The sequence below is a fragment of the Camelus ferus genome, chromosome 28 (genome assembly GCF_009834535.1).
Source record: "Camelus ferus isolate YT-003-E chromosome 28, BCGSAC_Cfer_1.0, whole genome shotgun sequence".
Classification (NCBI taxonomy): Eukaryota; Metazoa; Chordata; class Mammalia; order Artiodactyla; family Camelidae; genus Camelus; species Camelus ferus.
Window position 1 is genome coordinate 353,094 of NC_045723.1, and position 24,334 is coordinate 377,427.

At 47.6% G+C, this 24,334-nt stretch overlaps 1 protein-coding gene across 17 annotated transcripts in view; it reads right to left on the reverse strand.

Annotated features, from left to right (window-relative positions):
* Positions 1-522: 522 nt before the first annotated feature.
* The window catches only part of MAP4K4 (mitogen-activated protein kinase kinase kinase kinase 4), a 143,719-nt gene continuing 119,907 nt past the window's right edge, over positions 523-24,334 (reverse strand). For 7 of the 17 annotated variants that reach the window (XM_032469675.1, XM_032469681.1, XM_032469672.1 and 4 more), the window contains 14 exons: positions 23,573-23,724; positions 22,834-22,931; positions 22,312-22,320; positions 20,968-21,143; positions 20,490-20,610; positions 17,228-17,345; positions 16,766-16,936; positions 14,960-15,103; positions 11,063-11,197; positions 8,684-8,784; positions 7,029-7,178; positions 6,324-6,483; positions 5,367-5,506; positions 523-3,708 (listed from right to left, as the gene is read on the reverse strand). In XM_032469675.1, the coding sequence (XP_032325566.1) occupies positions 3,625-3,708; positions 5,367-5,506; positions 6,324-6,483; positions 7,029-7,178; positions 8,684-8,784; positions 11,063-11,197; positions 14,960-15,103; positions 16,766-16,936; positions 17,228-17,345; positions 20,490-20,610; positions 20,968-21,143; positions 22,312-22,320; positions 22,834-22,931; positions 23,573-23,724 (1,759 nt within the window). In that variant the 3' untranslated portion in view covers positions 523-3,624. Of the gene's footprint in view, positions 3,709-4,589; positions 4,771-5,366; positions 5,507-6,323; positions 6,484-7,004; positions 7,179-8,683; positions 8,785-11,062; positions 11,198-14,959; positions 15,104-16,765; positions 16,937-17,227; positions 17,346-19,322; positions 19,515-20,489; positions 20,611-20,967; positions 21,144-22,311; positions 22,321-22,833; positions 22,932-23,572; positions 23,725-24,334 lie in introns of all 17 variants that reach the window. The other 10 variants (XM_032469668.1, XM_032469676.1, XM_032469679.1 and 7 more) reach the window with 6 other exon arrangements.

Sequence of the window (24,334 nt, forward strand, 5' to 3'; positions counted from 1 at the left end):
TGATGCCCTGACATGCACTTGAAAATAATAATATATGATTGCAAAAATGAAAAAACAAACCAGGCTGAAAGCCATTGTCAAGAAAAATCAGCAAGCAAGCAGAAAGACAACGCCAAAAACTTTAATAAAAAAGAAAAAGAAAAAAATGAGACAGAGTCAATCTACTAGGTAGAACATCCAACTAACAGACGTTCCTGTGATGTCAGAGTGAAGTGGGTGAAAATAGAGAAGGAAAAAAAAGTCCCAGAGTCAAATAAAGTCACCAGACTTCAGTTTGAAAGAGACCACTGAAGGGATAATTGGTGGTGGGGGGGGGGGAGCCTAAAAATGAAAGAAGACTCACGAGTATTCAGAATACCAAAGATAAGGGGAAAAAATCCTAAATGCTTCCAGAAGGGGAACTTAGGGAGGAGCCGGGAGCTGGGAGCCGAGGGCCACGGCCTGCTCCATGGAGGGAGGGCTCTCATAGGAAGGAGACATTCTGAAGGAACGGAATATATTTGAAACTCATGCCACATAATATAGGTGTCATTTTTACTTTATTTAAGGAGAGACATGGGGAGAAGAGGGACAACAGTAATTTTCACAACATACAGAGGACAAGCGAGCGCTGGGGAGAGGAGGCTGTGGGGCTTCTTGCCGCCAGTCTGCCCTGCAGCCCTGGTTAGTAAGCTCAATGCGGCTTGTCATCTGCATGACTGTTCAGCAAATTCGTAACTGGCAAAATTAGGGATTATGAATGACCGTAAGTGGACTACAACTAAGCCAAAACCTAAATGACCCATAAAAAGTCACTTAAAAATAAACCATAAATAGGTAATGCACGTTAGTATTAACAACCATTTTTTGTAAACATTTTCTTTGACGTAACATGTGCATGAGAAAAAGCAAAAACGCTGCACTCGATACAGAGAGACTCTGACTTAAATACAGAAAGATACCATTTACCAAAGCTCTGACCAAACCCAGGGGTGCCCTGGGGTTCTGCTTTGAAGGGCATTGCTGAAATGGCCTCCAATGCTCCGTATTTAATGATGTCATCATAATACTTTTCTTTTGTAATTTTGCCATCCTGGCACTTCTGTGAAGTCACTACCCTGTTAGAGGGGAAAAAAAAAAAAAAAAACGACCATCCCTTTCTCTAGAAGAATGAAACCGCAACAGCTCACAGCCCTCCGTGGGGAAACCTAATTGCGTGCTGGCTTCCAGCCGGAGCAACGCAATCGGGTTTCCCAGGCTTGTGGGGCCGAGGGGGACACTGCGGCCCAGGAAGCCATCCCAGCAGGACGAGCCGTCTGACCTCAGGCAGGGGAGCCGAGTGACGGGTTCCATTACGTTCAACCCCGCCGCCGACAGAGCGCCAGGAAGGGCGGCCACCCCGAGGACCCAGCACCTCCAGCCGAGCACCACTCGCCTGGTCTGTGTCACAGCCTGACGGGCAGACACCGAGCTTCAAATCTATGGACAGTTCAGACCTCACCCTTTCCAGTTCTGCCACGTTGGTATCAGAAGTTGAGTATTTTCACAGAGAGTCTGGCCTATCTCAGAAGTCCCTGCTGAGGGTGCAATGAACTCCCCAACCTTCTCTACGTTAAGTACAAATGAGTAGAAAAGAACTAGCTCTTTCTGCTTGGGACATCAGTGCCACTTCCAAAGTTACACAGACAGGAAAACCATCTCCACCACCTTCTCCTTCCAAAACGGAGGAGGGCTTTCTCAGCGGGCCCGTCCCCGGGGGTGGGCGCCAGCAACCCACCGCTGCTTCTGCAGCCGTGAGCGGATGTACTTGGCACCAGTTTCTGTGACTGCAAGGAGAGCCTTTGGCAAAAATGCTGACCCAGGAGGACGAGAAAGATGGGTCAAAACGGGCCGAGAGCACTGGGCCAAGCCACGGCCAACAGGTGCAAGGGACTGTTGCGTTTCTGGGGGGGAACCTCCACTTCCGTGTTAGAGAAGAAAACCCGCCACGGAGGAGGATTATGCCTAGGAAACCCCACACTCTTGTTCGGCAAACAACATTTCCACCAGAACTCACCGCGAGGAAGGCGGACGGCAGAGCCCGGCTCCACCACCGAGATGGACGCCCTCAGAGGAAACAGATGGACCAGGAGCCGTGAAACCAATTATTTCCCAAGACATTTATTACAAATGTCATGAACATACTCAAAAAGTAAAACTGGTTTAAAAAACAGAGAGAGAACAAGAGAGCAAGGGAGAGAACGAGGAAAGCCAGGGCTCCGATGTCACACCCAAACACAGGGAGATGCTACCTCACGAATGAGCAGTATTAACTACATTCTTAAAATAGTTTTAGTGCATTGCGTTTTTTAGAAAAGGGGAATCTCCCCGCCCCAAGGAAAGGTTCCTGCAACACTGGTGACAGCTTGCGGGGCTGCCCCACATGACCGCCTGTCTGCAAGCCCCGGGCTGGGAACAGTCAGGGCCCCGGGCTGGCAGCCGGGACGCCCGGCAACCACTGCAGGTGAGCCCGGCGGGAGCTGAGCGCCTGCTCTCAACTCGGAAAGCAGATGCCCGCCGCAGCACGACAAGCCTGAGGGCTGTTTCCCATCTTCAGGGACAATGTCTCTGGTGCCTACTGAGACCTGGGACGAGATTAACAGTCCAACTTCAATTCGATAGTTTTGGTATTAAGATTAAATTAATGTTTTCCTCCCAAAACGTAAAAACAAAACCACCTCTTAATGCATTAAAAACAATGAGGTAGGCAAAAAAAAAAAAAAAAAAGTGGTTGAAAAATTTTTTTCCTCCGCAAGTGCAGACTGTGGTGAAACTGCTGCTGCTACACTTCTAGGTTTAAACAGAAATTAAACCTTTGACTGAGGCAGTGCTAATACTGTCACACAACAAGGTTCTGGCCATGACACAAATGCACACCCTTTCTTTTTCCTTTTTTTTTTTTTGTTTTTTTAAAAGAATCATCTGCACGATTTAGGCAAAACTTGGTACACAGAAAAACAACTCAGTTCTTGGCCAAAAAAAAAATTCCCGAGAAACAAAATGGGACCCTAACCCGCCCACCCCGCCTCCTAAGCCCCACCCACAAAAAAGTCCTCCTAGTAACTGTGTCTTTCACATTTTATAAATATTAACTTCTTTAACCTGCACCCTCTTCTCTGTCCACATATCATCACATTACAAAAAAGAAATGTCAATTAAATACATTGTTACTGTTACTATATTAGATCTGCTCGCGGCTTCCGCAGACTGCTCGTTAGAGCACCCTGACACCTCCTGTGCCCCCTGCCAACCTCCCACCGGCGTGTTCACGTCTCCACCTGCATCACCCAAGACAGAGTCACCGAGACAAGGAATTCTGGAGCTGAAGGAAAGGCGTTTGCGTTCTGTCTGATGCTCGATCCCAACACTGATAGCACCTAACGGTGAGTCTCAACAGCACCAGCTGCATTGCAGCCTTGATTTATTTTGAAAAGGAAAAGAAGAGAACGGGGAGAAACTGGTAAGAGCAAGTGGGCGGGCGGGAGACCCCCAGGCGGGGTCCGTGCACGCGCCGTCCCGGGCAGCCGGGCAGCTCCGAGCTCCAGTTGCAAGGAATTCCAAGTTCTCCATCTCAAAGACTCCGGTGCAGCCCTCCTCGCCCCGCTGCTACCAGCTCAGAAGAGAGGTCCTGCCCAGCGTCATGAAGTAAACCTGGCTGCTGCCCCCGGACCGGACGGAGGCGAAGAACACCTGCGGGGGGAGAGGAGGCGTCAGCAGCCTGGAAGACCTGCCAGCTCCATGAGCCAGAAACGACCCCCCCCCCTACCCCCAAGAGCACCCGGGAGGAGGCCCTCTGGTCTGCAAGAAGCCATCGCCGGGGCCAGTCTGCCTCAGCTGGTCCGGCTAGTCAGCCAGACGCCCTCAAATGCTGCGCCTTATGGTGAGAGCGCGAGAGAAAAGTGTCACACTTCTGAAACTGGCTCATCTGGTTCTGCCTCCAATGCTGACACCTTCCGGAAGATAAGCATGTCTGGAAAACTCAGCAGTGGGGAGGGAGGCTTCTCAGCCATCTCACTTTTCTCTTTTAAAAACTGTAGCTAAGATGTATGAGTTATTTCACATGACTCTATAGTCAAAGTCAGATGATTTACTTCTGTGCCTTTTATTAGTAAAGCTTCATGGACATGACATCGTGGACGATAAAAACATTCAAATGCCTCAAGTTCAAAGAATATTATAGTTATGGCTCCACTGAACATACTTGGGAAAATATAAGCCAAAAAGCTGGCAATATCCTGGGTTAGGTCTGAGGTGGTATGGATTTTCAAGGTAAGAGGTCAGGGAGAGAGACGTAGGTCAACTGCACTGGCAGACGGGCTACAGGATGGCAGGGGGCTGGGGGCAACGCGGCTTCTGGGCAGGAGGCCCGGCTGCCAGGGTCCAGGGTTTTACCTTAACCTGACAGGTCAGCCTGAGGTCAGGCTGCTGGATGCTGAATATATCAACGTGAAGCAAAAGGGGGAAATGAGGGACGCTTCTGAGGCTGCAGTGCGCTGCCCCAGGGCGTCAGATACATTTTTACCCAAGTGACAGAAGAGAGAGAAACTGGGCTTAGAAAAGACTGGCTCCACCTTCTCAAAACAGGCCCAGGGTGTCAGCATCCCAGCCAGCTGTCCGCTCCACTCCAGAGCTGGCCGTGGGCGGGAGGGAGCAGGTCCCGGGGAGGACAAGGATATGGTCAGGATGGGAAAACGAAGGTGTTAATTGGGGCTTCGATGCCCTCGGGCCCCACCTGCAGAAGTGCTCTTGCTGCTGCACAGAAATGATTTACACTGTTAGGCGCTGATGCCACGCAGACTAGGGAGTTGTTTCCCTACTCAAAAGGCAGACTAACGCGTGGAGGATTTGAGATACACTGCAGGGGAGAGGAAGCTTTTACCCTGCTACCCAGATCTGCATGAGGGTTCCTTCTGATCACAGAATTACATCCATAAATCGGTAGCTTTAACATTCTCTACCCCTAAACCAAATGCAGCCCAGACTAGGACACCTAACGGGGAAAAAAAATAAAAATAAAACAAAAAAAACCAGAACAAAACAAACCCCTCCAAAACCCAAACAAAAAAAGAAACCCCACCAAAAAAACAAACCAAAAAACCCAAAACAAAAAACTCCCCAAGCAAAAACTCAACATAGGATGGCTTCTGCAGAGTTAAACATCTCCATCCCCTCACAGCAAACACAAAATAAAATATATCCCAACCTCCATAAACAGGTCTAAAAAGTCACTACTAAAAAGTTCCTTGATCAATTTATTCTAATCTTATCAAAACCCCAAAGAAAGGCTTCACCACACTCCACGGGAAATAAACCACCCACCGAAGGCTCGTGTGTAAGGAGGGTGTTACCTTGTCATTGCGCTCACACAAGAACTTCAGCCTCTGAGCCCTTTTATGCATGAACACGCCGTCCAAGTGGCCAGTTTCCACAGACCGGATCTCTATGGCCTTTTCTCCCCAGCCCATTGTCTGGTTGGATCGAATGTATGCTTTTTGAGAGGGGAAAACACATATTGAGAAAGGCAAAGGAAACAGCCGTGGACAAGCTGCTTACATCACACACACACTCACACTCACGCACACACATTCTGTCACACACATACACACTCACTCCCCCACCCCCTCCCCCACATGGCTAGCATGTGGGGACTTCTGCTTTTCAGGAGCTCTGCCTGTGCGGCCTGGTGGTCCCCCCTGGGGGTGTGTTCTGAATCGAGTCTGTGAGGCCCCCTGAGGCATTTCATCCTGAGCAGCACCTCCCACCTACAGTTCAGCTCGAGAGTTCTCATCACACCAGTTACGAGGAGGCAGGGATCTCAGGAAAGGCAGGTGGACAGAGCCAGTGACATGACCGCGATAAACCAGACTGGTCTGGGGACGTAAACTCGGAGCCAGGAGAGCTCCGGACGTCAGCCTACACTCCCGAGGGGATGGGAAGGTCAGGAGGCTGTGTCCACCGTGGCTCGGCCGCCAGAGCGCAAGACTCACTGGTCTCTCCGCTTCCCTCCCCTCCCACAGCTCAGTCACCCACTGCCTCCGTCCCACCTTCCCCGGATGGCTCTTAAGGGTTCAATGAAGGATTGAGTATGACAGAGTTTTTAAAAATAATCACTTAGGTTGTGTTCTAGCATAAGACCACCACGTGTCTCATGGTCTACCATCTAACCTTCCACCGTCTACTGCCAACTGCTCTGTTAACTGCCCCAAAGGTCTGAACAACACATAAAATCAGCATCAAAAATATATGCATTTTCAGGGAAGGCTCCACTTTTACAGACGCTGCCTTCTCCCCCGAGGGCGACGTACCCACGGACGTGGGCATCTCGCCCCACTGCAGGACCACGTCCTTGGTGATCCTCCCGTAGGTGTTCACGTACACCCCCTCGTCCTCGTAGCACACCAGGAGCTCCATGCCGTCCGTGTTGGGGAGGATGATGATCGCGTGGGGTTTGATGCTGCACTGGATCTGGAGGAGGGGACAGAGCACAGAGGAGCATGTTTGTGGCTGTTTCTGTCCCGGCAGGAGTGCTCAATACGACTGCCCCGGGGAAGGCGCAGGTCACAGTCCTGGGGACAGTACAGCCACTGGGTAACATTTTGGAAAAACCATGCGATGCATATACAGCTTTTACAGGTCATATACTCTGCTCGTCCACATTTTCTGAGGCCCCTGGTACATATCTGGATTGTGGACTCCATTTAAGGAACTATGTTCCTCAAACCACTCCCAACCCCTAGATGTCCTGACCTGCCAGCAGCTGCCCCCAGCCAACCCATGTTAGTCAAGCCGGGCTCAGAGGTCCTCGGGAGGCCCTCAGAGCAGGAGAGTGGCTCTCCACGCGTCTCCGAGCACAGAGCGGGTGGGCGTGGCATGGCACCCACACACTCACCCCCACACCACAAGGTAAGCAAGGGGTCCCTGCTCGTGTTAGTTCACTAAGCAGAGTAAAGGGAGAAGTCAAAACAAAATGAAGCCAGTCAACCAACCATAGAGTGTGGGTTCTTTCTTACGTGTGTTGGTAGATAAATGTCATAGACAGATCCCGAGTCCACATCCACAGCATGGAACCCTGCACAGGACCCGTAGATCACTTTCAGCCTCTGGCCTTCCTCCACAGTGAGATCCACCAGCAATGGCTTATGCACCAGCTCTCCGAACGACTACAGAGGAAGCGAGAGGGCAGCGGTGAGAGGCGCAGGGTGCACGCCGAGGGCTCAAGGCACCCAGTTGCTCACTGTGGACCCAAGCCGGCCAACAGCCATAAGCAGATTTACTCTATGACCTAAGTCTTTTATTCGTTTTTGTCTGTTAGCCAGCATCTGGAAGGTACTTTTTCCCAGTACATGTCCCCAGTCCCCACTGAGCCCAAGAACTCTGCTCTATCCTTTACTGCTCTGCTGTTTGTCCCGGTGAGGAAGACATCTAATGTGAAATAATCAGGACTTCCTACCATACGCTACCCAACTAATCTAACGCGGACAACGGAGAGAGAGGTTGATGCAGGAGTCTCACATGGAGAACCGTGTTGGTGTGGCTGTCACAGTCACACTGAGCCCCTCACACCCCCCACTTCAGCTTCCCCACTGGAGTGCAAGTGGTGATGAGACGCTATGATGTGCTGGATGGCCTGCAACACACTGGGCGGCCTCAGCTCTTCATTCATGTCAGCATCTGCAGCTCGTAAGGCAGGTCTGAATAAAGGAGCTATAAAGGCGGCTAGCACAGTGCCTGGTGCATCAGGGCTGTTCAGACCGGGTCTCAGAAGAGAACCGTAACTTTACAATCAATCACTTCTGGTCAATAACACGTGGCTTTACTTTTTAAGCAAATATGATAACCTTGTTTATCCTGCTTAACTGGGGACTCAAGCAATAAGCAATCTAAATACACCGATTTTCCAAACAATTGAAGCCTACTCTTAATAAAATATGTTAAAACTATTTTTGAAAATAAGTAAATAGAATCATTTTGGATAACAAATTCTTAATGTCTTGCCCTGCACTAAAACAGTCCTGGGGGCAGTGCTTAAGATTTTGTGTCTAATACCAGAAATGATGTTATTAAGTGATTTATAATATCTGATGTCACAGTCGTATCATTTTTAATCAATTTTATAAGTTTGCATCTAGTGCAAATGCTAGAATTATACAAAAGAAATATTAAAAGCAATCACATAAAATAATACCTAATATTTTTCTACAGTATTTTTCTTCAAACAAAAATGGTAATTTACATATTTTTAATACTTTTCCTATTTGATGTAATGTATACTCTTTGGGCCATGAAGAATTTCTGTCATTTTATTTTTACTTAATACTGCATTGAATAGAGAGAGAGAGAGACACCTTAAAGCTGCCTATTGTTGGATAATTATCAAAAGCCTCGGTTAGAAGGTCACGGTCTGCTTTCTAAACGGAGGTGGTGCTACTCTGTCTCCTGTTACCACACTGGCGCACGGAGCAAGGTGTCTGCTCCCCTGCTCACACCCCAAGGACCCCGAAAGCAGACAGGTCGACTTACTCCATTAGAAGTGGTCTCTCTCGTGATGAAGTGATACACTAATAAATGATCAGTTTTAACCGTTCAGGGTTTTTAAACTTATTCCCAGCCCTCGGGCACCGTGTGTGTGGCTGACGCTACTTTTCAGAGCATGTGATGGCGTTACCTTAAAGGCCATAAATTTGTGGTATGGCTTGGGTGCCCATGCATACACTTCCACAGAACTCTTCAGAGCAATTACCAGAAACTTGATTCTTTCGTATTTTACTGAAATAACAAATAAGAGAAGCACGGGTCAGTATCAACGTGGAACCCCAAATTCCTTTTGCTGTCTTCTGCGAACGTTATGAATACACCTTCTGTTGAGTCATCCAAACCGACACGAGAGAAATGGCAGGAGAGACCAAGCCTCAGAGCCCCCCTCTTCCAGTTCGGTAACTAATGCACAGCTCGGGCTGCTCCCACCTTCCTGGACGCTGCACTGGACTCGGCACCAGCGCTCTGTTACTGCCAACGAGCACTTCCACTCCTGCTCCTGGTCTCCTTGGACTGAAAGTATTTAATAACAAGGACGGCGCCGGGCACCCCACCCTGCAGGCTCAAGGGCTCAGTGTTACTTCAAAAGGTGACGATGTGGTCAGTCAGCCAAGAGCTTTGCTCCTCAGTCACAGGAAGGTCGAATCTCCCGTGTGGCTTCTCCTGAGTCCTCCGTGGGGCTTACAGACGGAGAACACAGAAGGCTACAACAAAATACTCATCAGCTGAGTATGGATTCTGCACACAAGACCAATTACTCTTCAAACCACCTCCTGACCAAGACAGAGAGTAGTGGTCGCTGGGGCTCCACCTAACGCTCTGTACCAGGGAGCAGCAGTGAGGACAACCTCTCTTAACTTTCTGTGTAGATGAAGAGGCCCCCTCCACCCGGCTGTGTCAGCTCTCTGACAGGTGGCGACTCTGCTTAAAACCAAGGCCTCCGCCGGGCCTGGCCACACTTGACTCACTGACTGTCAGACCATCGGCTTCTTCGCACGCTCCCTAAATCACAGTGTGGCTTGATTCTCCCTTTGACCATGAGACATGGCCACTGACTTGGCACCTCTCCTTGTTAAACTCCACATATTGTCACTACTCAAGTAAATCCCATGAATGTTACGACATAAAAGATTATGAGAGGTCGTCTAAACCAGTGCTGACAGAATTTTCTGTGATCATGGGAAGGTTTTGTATCAACCCTACTAATATGACGGCCACTAGTTGCACAGCACTACTGGGCACCTGGAATGTACCAGTGCCACTAAGGAGCTAAATTTTAAAGTTTATCTCCTGTTAATTAATTTTAATATAAATTTAAATAGCAGCCCCCCCCCATTCTTGATGGCAACCACACTGCACAGCACAGGACTTGATAAATTGAATATAGTTTCCTAAAAGTATGAAGAGAACAAATGAAGGCTTGTGAGTCATTCTATAGGAATGACCGGCCTGAGTGAGGCCGGACGTGCTGTCCTGGGGAAAACCCCGGTTGAGTCTAACACAGCTGCCCCAAACTTCCCAGTAGGATAATCTTCTCACGGACACTTCAGCTGTCATGAGCCACCTCATTACACTGAGCCTTGGGTGATTTTAGTTACATCTTAACAAATAAATTGATAATTCACATAAACACAATACAGAAGCCCCTAATCCCAAATCTAGACCGAGCATGATAGCACCACTCGGAACCGACCCGATGGAGGTGAGGCACCTGCACGCATCACTAACTACACGACAGGAAGACACCGCCGGGGGTGGTCCCAGCCCTGGAGGCGGAGGGGCTGACCACAGCACCCACTCTCACAGACAGAACAAGAAAACGCGCGGCAGAAGCCGACATCCCAGACACCCCTCCTGTCCCGCAGTCTCAGGCGCATAGAGACCACCTGCCCGTCTTCTCAGCCTCCCACGTCAAATTCAACTAGAATACGTCATCTCATCCATAAAACTTTAATTTGGCTAAGCTCCATTGTTTCCCCTTTATTTCCAACGTTAGTATCAGTATTTTTATTTTTCTCCCCAACACAAAAAAATTTATTTTGGTTTTTGTTCTTGTGAGATCTCATTTTATAAGAATGAAACGCCGGCCGGCCAGCGAGGTTCATTACTAGTGGCGAGCACAGCTCCACACGCGCACCTGACTCACAGCAAGGCCTGGCTCCTCGGGCAAATGCTCACTCGTCCATCAGTGACCGCTGGGACCCACAGCCCACTAAGGGAGAACAGGCCTGGGTACAGAGGACTCCAGGCCGGCTGGCTTTCCTTAAAGAGGTCCCCTGGAACCACATCTCACCAGGTGGGCTGAGCAGGGAGCCTGGCCAAGGACGGCAGGTGTGGACTGTGTTACGATCAAAGGTGCATTTTAAGTCTCACTGAGACACGGGATTAGAAGGTGCCTCTGAAATGAGCCACACATATTAGGAACAAGTTTATGACTAAAACACATTTTAAATGGGCAATTAATTAAATCCTGGAAAAACAAAACCCTTATGATCGTCTTGGAACTTACCAACTTTATAGTGCACACATCCTTCCAAATCCCCTACGGTTGTCCAGCCCTGCTTCTTCTCGACTTCCGGGTCGTTGTGAAGTATTTTATTTCTTAACCAGGACAAATAGTAGACACGCAACTTATCCTTTTTGCCTAGCAAAACAAACATAAGTGCTTTACGGCACGTTCAAAAGTAGATGTCATCACTCACAGTAACAGTAACTGAAAGAAATGTCAATGAACAGTAAACACGCCCCAAGGGAACCATTCTGTACCAGTTTCATCACAAGCTCAATCCGAGCTATTCAGGAGGACTTTGGAAAACCTGCAGAACTGTCACTGGTACAGGCCTGAGTTAGAAGAAAAGGTTTCAAAAGAATAAGCAGCTCACACTTGTGCAGACGGACAATAATAAACCACAGGGTAACACAGACACTGCACAGCAAGGCAACCAGCAGAACTTATTAAGATGCTTTTGTATATATTATGTCATCTGATTCTCAAAAAACCCTCTAGAGTAACTTATTTCCCATATGACAGCACAAGAGGGTTACGCAAATCAACCAACGCAGGGACCTAGATCCAGCAAAAAGCAAGCCATGAGCTGGAGACGGGCAGGACTTCCAGAGCTAATGGAAGACCAACATCCAGAACATGAAAGGAGTGCCTACGAGTCAATGAGAAGAGAGATGACCTAACAGAAAAACTGAGCAAGCAACCGGAGCAGGCAAAAGAATTTACAGCACAGACTCGTAATTACAGAGGTACCTGCTCAATGGTGAATGCATATTAAAACCATACTGAGATACAATTTCATACAATTCATACAATTTCAGATATACATCAAGGTGTTAACATTATCAGTGTCTAGAATTAAACAGAGTGATAATACTGAAAGTAGGGAAGTGTGCAGTAACTAGAAACTTCAGAAACTAATGTAAACTGTCGGGACCACCTTGAAAAGCCTGACATTTTGTCTATTAAAGCAGGATGTACGTACACCCTACTTAAGATCCAGCAATTTCTGCCCCATATATAAACGTCTATGAGCAACAACAACAAAATGATTTGAGCAAAAGAAGTGCCCGTCAGCAAGCTGAAGGAGAAAAATCATACGATCATAGCAATAGATGCAAAAAAAGAACCTGACAACGCCCAACACACATTTCATGATAAAAACTCTCAGCAAACAGGAATAGAGGAGAACTGGCTCAATTTGATTAAAAAAAAAAATCTACAAAAGAACTTACAGCCAATATCATACCTAATGGCGAGAAAACAGACACTTTCCCCCTGAGACTGGAAACAAGGGACAAATGTTCCCTGCCCCCACTCCTTCTAAACGTCACACTGGATGTCCCAGCTAATGCAGTAAGAAAAGGAAATAAAAGGTATGCAGATTGCAAAGGAAGAAATAAAACTATCTTTGTTTGCAGAAAACATAATTGTCTAGGTAGAAGATGCCACAAAGAATTGGCAAAAAAAAAAAAAAAAATTCCTGGAACTAGTAAGGGATTATAGCAAGGCTGCAAGACACAGGTTAATATACAAACGTCCATCGCTTTTCTACATACTTGCAAAAAGCAACTGGGGATTTGAAATTAAAAATGAAGCACCATCCACAGCAGCACTAAAAAAATTAAAATGGTGTAATTATTAACAAAATAGGCCTATACAAAATCTCTATGAGGAAAACTACAAAACTCTGAACAAAGAAATCAAAGGAGATCTAAGTAGACATTCAATGGTCACGGATAAGACTTGACACTGTGAAGAAGGCAGTTCTGGCCAACGTGACAGATTCAATGCAATCCCAACCAAAACCCTAGCAAGTTATTTTGTGCCCACCGAAAAACTCATTCTCAAATTTATGTGGAATGGCAAAAGAGCCAGAAGGGCAACACAATATTAAAAAAGAACAAATTTGGAGGACTGATGCCATCCAACTTCAAGATCTGCTATAAAGTAATCAAGATAGTGTGGTATCAGCAAAAGAACTGACAGATGTGTCAATGTAACAAAACAGAGAATCCAGAAACAGACCCACACAAATGTAACAAACTAGTCTTTGACAAAAAAAAGGTAATTCAAAGGAGAAAGGATAGCCTTTTCAACAAACATTGCTAGAACTGGAGATCCACATGCAAAAGAAAATGAATTTATACAGACTTTGAAACTCACAAAAAAATCAACTCAAAGTGCATTAAAGACCTAAAGATGAAATGCAAAGCTATAAAGCCTCTAACATAGGAGAAAATCTAGATACAATCTCCTTGGATTTGGCAATGACTTTTTAGACATAACACCAAAAGCATGACCCATGAGAGAAAACTGGTAAGTCTGACGTCATTAAAATTAAACACATCTATTCTGCAAAAGCCACTGCAAATTTATTTTTCGTCTGATTTTAAAACCCATTTTTCATCTAACTACTATATATAAAAATAGATTAAAAAATTTCTACTGTATAGCACAGGGAACTGTATTCAGTATCTTATAATAACCTTCAGTGAAAAAGAATCTAAAAACAAATGTGTGTGTGTGTGTGTACAACTGGGATGTTATATTGTACACCAGAAACTGACACATTATAACTATATGTCAATTAAAAAAAATTTTTAAATGATCAATTAAAAAAAACTACTTTTCATCAACACTCAAGTTTTAAATGGTTGTCTTCTTATTTAAGTATGAGACAGATGGTGAAATTTTTGCATTTCAACAAACATCTTTACTTAAACCCAAAGCCTATCAGAAGACTAAAATAACTGCAAAAAATTTGTTACATATAAATAAATATGTAAGTTTGCATTAGCAGATAATTAAATCAAATCACTGCTGGTTATTGTAAGACGAGCCTTACAATTCTGCACACTCTCTGACCCCAGCAATAATACAGATAGATTATTAGCAAAGTATGGTCTTATGCAACACGGATACATATGCCCAATGGTTAAGTGAGCTACAAAGATACTAGTGAAAAATGTTTCCATGAGAGGGAAAAAAAAAAGAATAAATGCAAAGACTTTCAACATAAGATGAGTACATTTTAGTATATCTATGCAGAGAAACATCCTGCAGCCACGCAGAATGGGTCTCGGGAAGGAATGTTAGTGACACGGGGACAACAGCCTACAAGGCTGGACAAACAAGAATGGACGAGACACACATAACCCCAGGACGGGGTGTCACCAGGGTGAGCAGACCCCAAGTGTATGCACAACAGCGACCCTAATGTCTGTTTCACGATCTCGTCAGTACACAGGGGCCCACTACTATCTCATTATCATTCTCTGCAGGTTCTCTGAAATATTGCATAACCATTTTTGTGCAGATTTCCCTCCTAAGTGTGTACTTTGAGTGTGCATATGCTTCAAAGATTGGAAGTTAAAAGCTGAAGTTAATAGATATTATTTTTGGACGATTTTACTATTTATTTCTCCCATTTGCTTTTCTGCAATAGTTGCTTACTTTCTATAATGAACATATATATTATAGAATTTATACTAAGAAAAATGTTCTTTCTAAAAACAGAGAGTAAGTGTTGAATGACATAAAAAAAAAAAAAAAAAGAGGTCTAACAGGATCCTTTTACCATCAATGGCAAAGAACACTTCTTTTGCACGAAAGAGTCCTGTGGAAGGGGACGGACATCCAGACGTTGAACCCCACAGGCCGCTGAGGGCGGGAAGTGGGGGGCAGGGGCAACAGGGAGTGGGAAGTGCGGGCTTCTGAGCTAGCTCGGCGGAGCTCCGGTCAAGTGTGGAGATGCGGCCCGTCCCGTTACTGTAAAATCACGCCACAGCTCGGTCTCATTTAGCTCTTACTTCACAAACTGAACTCACTCAAGTTCCGCGTGGGGAAGGACTCTGTTTTTAAGCAGTGCCGCAAGCCTGCTTTCCCAAACACACTCACCAGATATTGTCACCAAGACATTCAAGCCTTCCAGGACGTCCATCTGTTGAAATCGTCTTCTGTTAATCAGAGGATACACCTTCCCTTGGCCACTTCTGTCCAGCAGCATCAGGCCACTCTCTGTACCCACCAACAAATTCACTCCTATTTCAAGGACACAGAAAAGCCACAATTTGATGCTGTGCTTGGCAAACAGGCTGGCTACGTAGAAAGGGTATCATGACCTATCTGGAAATGAGACATCCTTGTGAACCTGCCCCACCTGCTCTTCCACCAAAGCACAGGGGCTATCCACCCAGAGTTACTCTAACAAGACAGTTTTAGATGTGAACATACTATGTCATTCTGTACAGCTTCAGAAAATACGATGGAAGCCTCTGGAATTTGGGGGAAAAGGTAAAAACCTGAGTATTTATTACCCATCTGTAGTGAGCTTTAACATAAAAGTATATATACATAACTCCCAAAACATGATCAGCATCCCAAAACACGTACAGCCTGAGGAAGAAGGTTAATAAACCACGTGGCTTCTTCCATTGCTTGTAGCTGAGATCTTAGAATGCACCATACAGACGAGCCTGCCCAAAGAACATTTCACTGCGATGTCCACTGTTAGGCAATGGCCACAGGTGGCTACTGAGCATGTAAAACGTGGCCAGTGCAGCTAGGCATCTGAAATTTCTATTGTAGTTCACTGAAATGTGAACAGCCCCATGAGGCCAGAGGCAACCATGACAGCCAGTGCGGCTACGGACGACACTGACGTTTTGCTGACTAGGTGACGCCATGCCTTTGAATCAGCACTCGTGGGACCTTCCACTTTAGGTCTTCCAGCAAGCCATTATATTTTTACAAAAAAAAGAAGCTCTCTTTAACAGAAACATCATGCACATCGGCTATCGACTTCATTCTACGAAAAAAGCTGTCCAACTTAAAAATTGGCTATCATCATCAAAAAAAAAAAACAAAAAACAAACGCTTAAGCGACGCTCCATTCATTTTCATATAATTTTACTTTTGAAGTTGGCCTGTAACTAACTCCCTATCAATGTAGGATTTATTTGGACATTATTTTAATGTTTCCCCCCAACATACATAGGTCGGGTCATTCTAAATAGCTTAGAAAAGAAAGGACAGAACACTGACAGAGGTGTAGCTGAAGGGCCCGCCCAAAGCCGCAGTTCATGTAACACATCAGTATTTTTCTGGTCACTCTTCAATACTGAGAAACTGAAAAAGTCTGTATCAACTATCCAATGTGTAATAACTACCCAAAATACGAGTCTTGCAAAATCTACTATTTGTCGTTTCTAAAAATAAACAGCATTCAAACATCAATCAAGATTTTACAGTAAGAATGAGTAAAGATTCAGAAGAGCTGGAAAACCCTCTTCGTATACACAGAAATTGCCAGTGTTTTGGCTTACATCTCGCTCACGTCTTACCCTCTAATTCTCATTATATATTTCTAAAAACTGTGTCATTCTATGAAGGAAAGCAATTCAACAAATCTCCTCATTCTCCCTGTAAATGTGGACCACATCAAAGGACTTCCTCCTCCTTTCGCACTTCCTCTGCGCATGAAAGGATGGAGACAAGTCATTCTCTCCAATGCCTAACGGCTGAAGCAAGGGCGGGCCCGGGTGCGTGCCTGCCCGATGCCATGGGGGGCGGGGCAGGGGACCTTCCAGCACACCCGCAGCAACGCTTCCCCACCCCCCGACTGTCCAGAACCGTACATCTCTAGAGGACAGTCCACCCTTTAGAACAACAACGGAAGGGTCAGGGCAGTAGGAAGGAACCTACCCCACAGGGCAGCACAGAGAATCTCGGAGTTAAATCTCTTCTTGTACTTGCGGATCTCCGGGGTGTCGCTCTGTGGCCTAGTGTTGGTGGGGTTCACATTGACCACTGAGCCCTTCCGGGTAGGATCTTGCCTTATGGCCTCTGGTCTCATTCCATCACAGGAAAATCCCACTGAAACACACCACACCTGGAATGACGCTCTGTCCACGCGGGCAGCAGGCAGCTCCCTCCCCTACCACGCCTAAGTAAATATTCACGTCATAACCAACTGCCAAGGAAAAGAGATTTGTAAGAAATGCACATGGAAAAAGGAAAGCGACTGTGTAGCTCACTGCAGAGAAGGCAATGTAAGCGGGGTGGGGGTCTGGTCCTGAGTCTGCACCCGTGGACCACCACCGTGCGCACCTAAGCCGCTGGCAAGTGGTGCGCGGTGCCCCAGCTGCGTGTGGCGACCTTACTTACCCACAGAGGTCACTGTAGTCCCACTCGATGGAGAAATCTGTAGTAATCTGGGGTCTATAAAAGGTGTAAAGGAGGAGGAAGATTTGTGTTTCTGGAGTGTGCTACTAGCGGACTGAGTCTGCAATGTAAATTTCAGTTGTATTAATACAATGACAGCAAAAGGACGAACACAAAACCACCCACTTCTGCACCGCTCTGCTTCCTGGTACAGAGCCCCACCCCGCAACCCCCCCGCAACGCTCTGCAGGTGCCCCTGCGTGTGCACATCACACCACCAACACAGGCCATTTAACCGGGACCACAGAGAGCGCCACCCCTTTCAGAAATATACTGCTGCTCTCAGACGGAATGTGCACGCCACCACCCAAATCTCTACTCCACACTCCTCAGCTGTTTAGTAAATACTTATAATGAAAACTGCTAAAGGAGGTTTGAAATGTCTTGACCTCAACTCACCAATTTCTGAGTTTACTCTCCTGCCCCCTAAAAGTCCAATTAATCTATGTTGGAATACTGGCAAATCTGAATTTTATATAGTTTAATTTTAAAGTGAGCCCCCTGACAGAAAGCTACAGAAGCTTTGGCCACTGTCGCTTCGGGTGCGTCACCATTAAATCCATAGCAAACGGGCTCAGTGGTGACAAGGGCAGATACAGAGTAAGGCTAATCCTTTTGCTCTTCTAGGAACAGGAGTATTTTGGTTAATAATGTAACTTAAGACCCACCCCCCAAAAAAAACCCCCACAAAGAAAGTGAAACAAATTGTTAAGTGGAAATGTAATGACAATTAAAAACAAAACAAACAGGAAAATAAACTTGCCAGTTTAGTGAGTTAGAGGTTATTGTAAATACTGTACATCAGAGCAAAACGGAGCCAAGTGTAAACATGAGGAAGGTGAGTGTGGGTGGGACCTGTCACTGGAGGAGAAAGCACACACCTGACCAGGTGCTTCTGTCCTGGACCGTGTCACCCTCCGGGGCAGCCTCCCCACACCCCTCCGAGCTCCCTCCTCCTAGCCCACCCGGGAGCGGGCTTCCCACCCGGGCCCGCAGCCTGAGGCCCCTCCAGCCGACAGAGGCCAACCTGATGCCTGAGCCTGCCCTGGACGCAGGTGATTCGCGCCTGCTCCTCGCAGGAAGAGGAGTATTCTGATTCTTTCTAACGAGGGAGCCAGAACAGGAGCTGGTGGGCAGGCAGCAGCTCAGCGTCTACGCTGACGGGTGGAAGCGGCATGCCCCCGGTAGCCGCCCCCCTCCAACCGTTAGACAAATGCATTTAAACCAAATCTCCCAGGAAATCAGATCACTTGTTTAATTAAGGACAGGGTGCTCACAGTGGACTGTCACTGCACTTGGGGCAAAACCCTGTCCCCCCAACCAGCACCCAGACTGAGACCAGAGCCAAGCCTTCAAACATATACACGGATTTCCCACGCAAAATCTGAAATTAAAAGCATGCCCAGACCTTTGTCCTTCTTGTTTAACAACCTAATTTCCTAGGTTTCCCCAAAAAGCATTTGGCCTCTTAAACTGAGTGATTATCAATTTCAAGGAGAGACGTCCTTTTAACAAGGTTGGCAAAAACAAGTAAGAGTAACCAACCAGGAAGCCCCCCACCCACAGCAAAAACCAAAACCCCCACACAGTCCTTTCTGAAGGAGGTGCCTGTCTGTCCAGATAAGGCCAAGTCTGCTTAAGCACATTTTTCTCTATTTTATATATTGGATAAATAGAATGAAAAAGGCAGATTCTGCAGATGACCACCAGAATTTCATGCCAAATACATATTGGATCTGAGAACACAGCAACCGTTTCATTTAGACTTTTTGAAAAATAAACTGAGTAAGGAAAGCCATGCAACTACATTTATCTAGAGAAAAGTAAACAGTGAACTGGCAAGTTTGTAGGGAATTTGATCCAGGGTTAGGGTCTGTATGCAGATCTGAAACATGTTACTTGGGGGTGGGGGGAGGGGGGTGACAGAAGAAGGCGGGCGGGCAGGGGAGGTGAGGGCGTGGGGAGGTCTCTGCAAACTAGCTACCAGGCCGTGCTGGTCCTACCCTGGGAGAGCAGCCAGCTGTGGTGCAAGACATACCTCATTAGTAGTGAGCTTGTCCTGGGGTGTCTGTGGGGACATGGTGGGTGTCGGCTGGCTGGAGGATGGGGAGGAGGAGGTGGAGGAAGTGGAGGAGGAATGGCTTTGCTGTAAGAGATCTGGCAAGAGGTGAATGCGACCGGCAAAGCCATTGCTCTCATGATGGCTGGCGCGCTTTTGGTCAACTGTACTCTGCAGAGAAAACAGGCACACTGGGCTCGCTCAGGCACTGCCGACCCTGCCTACCGCCCTGCTGACACCTGACCCTTCACGGTGCTGTGCGACTCCTCAACTCTGTTACGTCACCAAAGAAAAGCCTGGAGGAAATCGGCCGGAGTGGCTGCCGCCTCCCCGCCGGGTGCCTAAGCTCAGCCAGCAGCACTGAGTACCTCCCCTGGCAGCCATCGTGCTCAAGGCACTGGCTGTCGGGTCTGGTGCATGTGCCACACTAGCGGCTCCTATCAAAACGCTGGCGGGCTCCCCCCCACCCCACCGCTTTTCTTCTTAAATCTTTCTGTCTAAAGCTCTAGAAAGTACCCTGTCTCTTCTTTGAATCCTGGTCTTTTCCAGACCAGATCCTTCCCACTCTCTATCCGAAGGCAAGGCCACAGCATGAAAGACACTCAGGGAAAAGTCCAAAGGACTAGACAGGTGCCCTGTTCTACATGAATGAGAAGCGAATCACTTTTCTTCCATCTAAGCTAAGAAATGAACAGACAGTTGTAAAACTTGATAACCCAAACTGAGCACATCTGGGTGGGACACATATAATACTCAACAAGGGGGAGACTGACATTTGAGCACAGAAGGGGGACCTCCCCACCCTTTGGCTCCAGGACGGCCCCTGCCTGACTCAAGAGCCGGGAGCTGCGTGCGGAGCCGCTGGCTGCCCCGCCCAGGCCGGGCTCTCCCTCAGTGCTTCCCTGCACTAGGACACAGCTGCGGGCTCGGCGCCGTGCGGGCCATGCAGAGGAGCAGGATGGGCACACTGCCGGCTGCCTCCGGGACACGCAGCACACCTGCCTCCCTCGCCCCCGACACGCTGCCCTCGGGTCTGGTTAACATGACAACAGATGACGATGTAGGAACAGCGTGAGTGAGTGAATGAGCAGTGGGTTAATGACTACAGGAGCAGCTCAGCCTCTGACAGCGAGGACACGTGGGTACCTGGCGGACGATCAGGGTGCCCTCCTTGGACGGGGTCATGGCTGGTTCGCTTTCCACGTCGTCGTGGACAATCATGGTTTTCACGGACTCCGTTTCCCCGTTGCTCAAATTCAGAGATGACCTATCGAGACAAAGTCCGGAAGTGAAGGCCATAACCCACGAGTTGAAGATACACCGTTTAGATTGTTCACCTTCTCAGAGTCCTAAGATGAGATCAGGCTGCAGATATAAACCTTCCTCGAGGTAACTGAGTTGCAATTTCCCTTTTATAGTGAAGAAATGAAAACAGACACACAGAGGGTGGTGGACAGAGGCACAGACACGCACACCAGGGCAGAGAAGGGGACATAAGGCCATCTCCTGGCTCCAATGGAACGTTAGGTGTTCACAGGTCCTAGGAGAGGCTTGGAAAACCCCGCTTCCACGTGGAAAGAGGGCTGAGGGGGACACACATCCTCGCAAACACAGCGGGACTGACGCTGCTCGGGGGTCCTCCGGTCCAGAGCCCGGCTCCTCCGCGCCCTCCTGCTCCACGTCGTCGTCCTCCTCATCCGTCGTCCCCGACTCCTCGCTGGAGGAGGAGTAGTCTGTCACCTTGTGTGGTGGCCGCACGTCTTCCACTGCCCGCAGCTCTTTGGCCAGTGCCGTCAGATCCTAGCGAGGGGGACAGACAGAGCCAGGTGAGGGAGGCAGGAGCAGACGGCACGGGTAAGAGGTGCTCCCACTCAACTGCGGATGGAGCGGCTGCGCTGGGTTTGGGAGACTGTCCTGCACAGTGTTTACTGGGGTCGTGTGAAAGGGAGCTCTTCAAGCTTTGGACAGAAAAAGACCCCCAAAAGTCACAAGATGAACAAAAACTAGAAAACATTTTAAAAAGTTAAAGATGGTGCATGTAGTTCAAACTTACAGCCAATAAAAAAAAAAACGAAGAAAAACATCCACTTATGAGCTGACAGCATTTTTTTTCCAATTATAAGGTGAGGTTCGAGATCAATGAATGTGTGCAGAGCCTTGTAGTTTGTTATAAAGACCACCGGCCCCCATGACAAAGTTTTTTTTTAAAGGAGGCTTTCCAGAAATCAAGATTCTAGTTCAACAGGGGTGATTTAAAGTATTTGTTTTTATTTTTAACTGCAACTTTTATTTTTAAGAATCTCCAAGTGAACTTAATTTAAATTCCTTTACAATGTTAAGAGTGAAGTCACGCTGTATTCGGCTCTCAGCAGCTTCACTGACCATCCATATCCTGCCACCCTCGTGAGCCAGGCCCTTGGTGTGGGGACTGAGGAAGGTCAGCGCGTGCGGCTGCAGGCAGGCGGCTCCCCCGTGAACACGCACGTCGGCCGGAGGAGCCCCAGAGTGAAACCCATCATCTTCCCTGTTCTTCTGTACTGAGATCTTTTAAGACTCAATTATTCAACTATAACTTCCAAGCGTGATTACTATCTATATTCTACATTTTCATACAGCAACCAAAGTATCTATCTTTCCACTCAAAAATTTTCAAAGTAAAGAGTTGAGAGCAAGCTTTTCTCTGTGCCTGAGCCTCCGAGGTAATGGTGATGGAGGACCAGCCTGGAGGCCTGCCAACAGCCTCACGAGTACAGCAGTGGCTTTTTAAAAAGTGGTTTTAAAAGGCTATATTTCGTAATAAAAAACGCATGCAGCAAATTCTGAGTGTTAAAAAAGATGAAGCGAAAGTCTAGGGTGTTTTACTTCTAGAAAAGAACAAAGCAGCAGCTGAGGAAGCAGGAGGAATGACGTGGGGCAGGTGTCACGTTTATGAAGTGGCAGTGGAAGCAGAGTTCAGAGACGGGCTTACCACTTCGCCCTGCAGTCACAGCGGGTCCATCGGGCCAGAGAGCCACCATCGACGGAGACACAGCACAGGAAGCGCGGCAGAGAGAGGGAGGGGGCACAGAAATCAGTTCAGCGGGAAATCAAACTCCAGCAGGCTTAACCCACAGTGTGCACAGACGGGTCGGCCACGGCAACGAGGGCCAAGAAGCACGGGAACTGGTCACCTCAGCTGCTCCACGTGCCCCAGGGCAGATGTAAATCACAGGGGAGCTTAAGAAGATGATGTTAAAAAACTTATCCTAAAAGCCAGTATTTTAAACGCCCAACTCACCAAGAACACATAAAGACTGATGCTAATAAGCAAAGAGACAGAAAAGATTGTCTTTCTTTTGTATTTTTTACACAAATAGAGGGGCTGTGGGTGTGTGAGAGACAACGGCCTTCCTTGTAACCCCTCAAATCTGCAAGGCCCCGTTACTAACAGCTTTAAAAGAAAGTTCTCACAAGTTTGAAAGAAGTAAAACTGATTTTGTGCAATTCTTACAGCAGGCTTGAGAGGCCTGAAAACTTCTTTTTTGTCTTCAGGCTTTTTTGCTGCATTTTCAAGGCGCTGAGATGGAGAGCCCTCAGATTTGGACGATGCTGTGAAGTTCAGAGACAAGAGGCAGACACGTCAACACCTGAGTGTGTGCTACGAAGCAACCCCGCCCACCTGGCCCTGCCCCCCACCGCCCACTAGTCAGCCCCACTCAGGGCAAGGTCCCCACATGCAAATCTGAACCCCAGGATTTCTGACGCCTTCCTAAGAATCCTCCAGCGTCACCCTTCACTAACTCGTGCCCACAATGCCTTGTTATGCTACAGTGACACAGCAGAAGAAATATTCACTAATCTATTATTACGATAGGTTAAAATAACCAATGTTGATGACAACACTGGTGGAGTTTATACTGAAAAGAGTGGGTGCAAGTCTCAGCCTGGACATTTAGCTGATCACCTTGGGCAAGTTACCTAATCTCACTGACCTGCAGTTATGTGAATCTACAGAATGGAGACACCACACACACACACACACACACACACATCTGCACATGAAGTGCTCTGCATGTCAAGCTCTCTAACCTTAACTCTTTATTATTAAAGTTATGATGACTGTCAGTGTCATCAGAACCTCACTGGGACGCTGTGACACACGGCCCTGACCCCCATGTTGTTCCAGGGTCAACTGTGCTGACCACAGCCCGACACGATGCACAGGGAAGGCAGAAGGAAAGGCCTCCTACATCTCACTCTGAAGCGCTCCCCGGAGCCGCTCTGGGACCCGGGGTGGGAGCCGGGCTGGGATCCTGAGTTGCTGGACCCCGAGGAGCTGCCGCTGCCAGGCCTGGGCACCAGCTTCTCCACTCTCTCCCACAGCAGCCGGGGCTCGATGCTGCTGTTGGACAAAAGGAGAGAACAGCCGACGCGTTATCCCAAGATGCAGAGTCAAGTCACAAGCACGCACGGTGTGCACTGGGGGCTTTGAAATGTAGGAAAAAATGACAAAATCCACCTGCAAACAGCACTGATCGTTAAATGCACCACAAGTTACAGTGATGTTATTGACTCAATCTCAGGTATCTTAACGAACCAGCAACGCTGAAAGATATTCCACCACTAGCTGACCTTCATCAGCTGTGAGAAGAAATGCTACTGTTCGGTCTAGAAGTGCCATTATTTCTCTCATAGCTACAAACTCAGTTTATTATAAAAAAAAACCCACCTATATAATTACACACAAAATCACACCATTCACGGCACCAATCCATCACTGCTCTCAGCAACTGACACTCATGCAGTCCCCTCCCTTGTCCAAGAGCTGGGCCGGAGACGCGACAGAGAACACGGGCCACGGTGCAGCCCCAACTCGGACACACCACCACACGGGTTTCCTAGGTAAGAATGAAGGCGCAGACGCAGGCACGGGAGAAGCCCGCTGTCCACCCCTGCAGCGTCTGGGCTGTCATCCACCTCACTGCGAATGGTACATGCGGCACCACGGACAC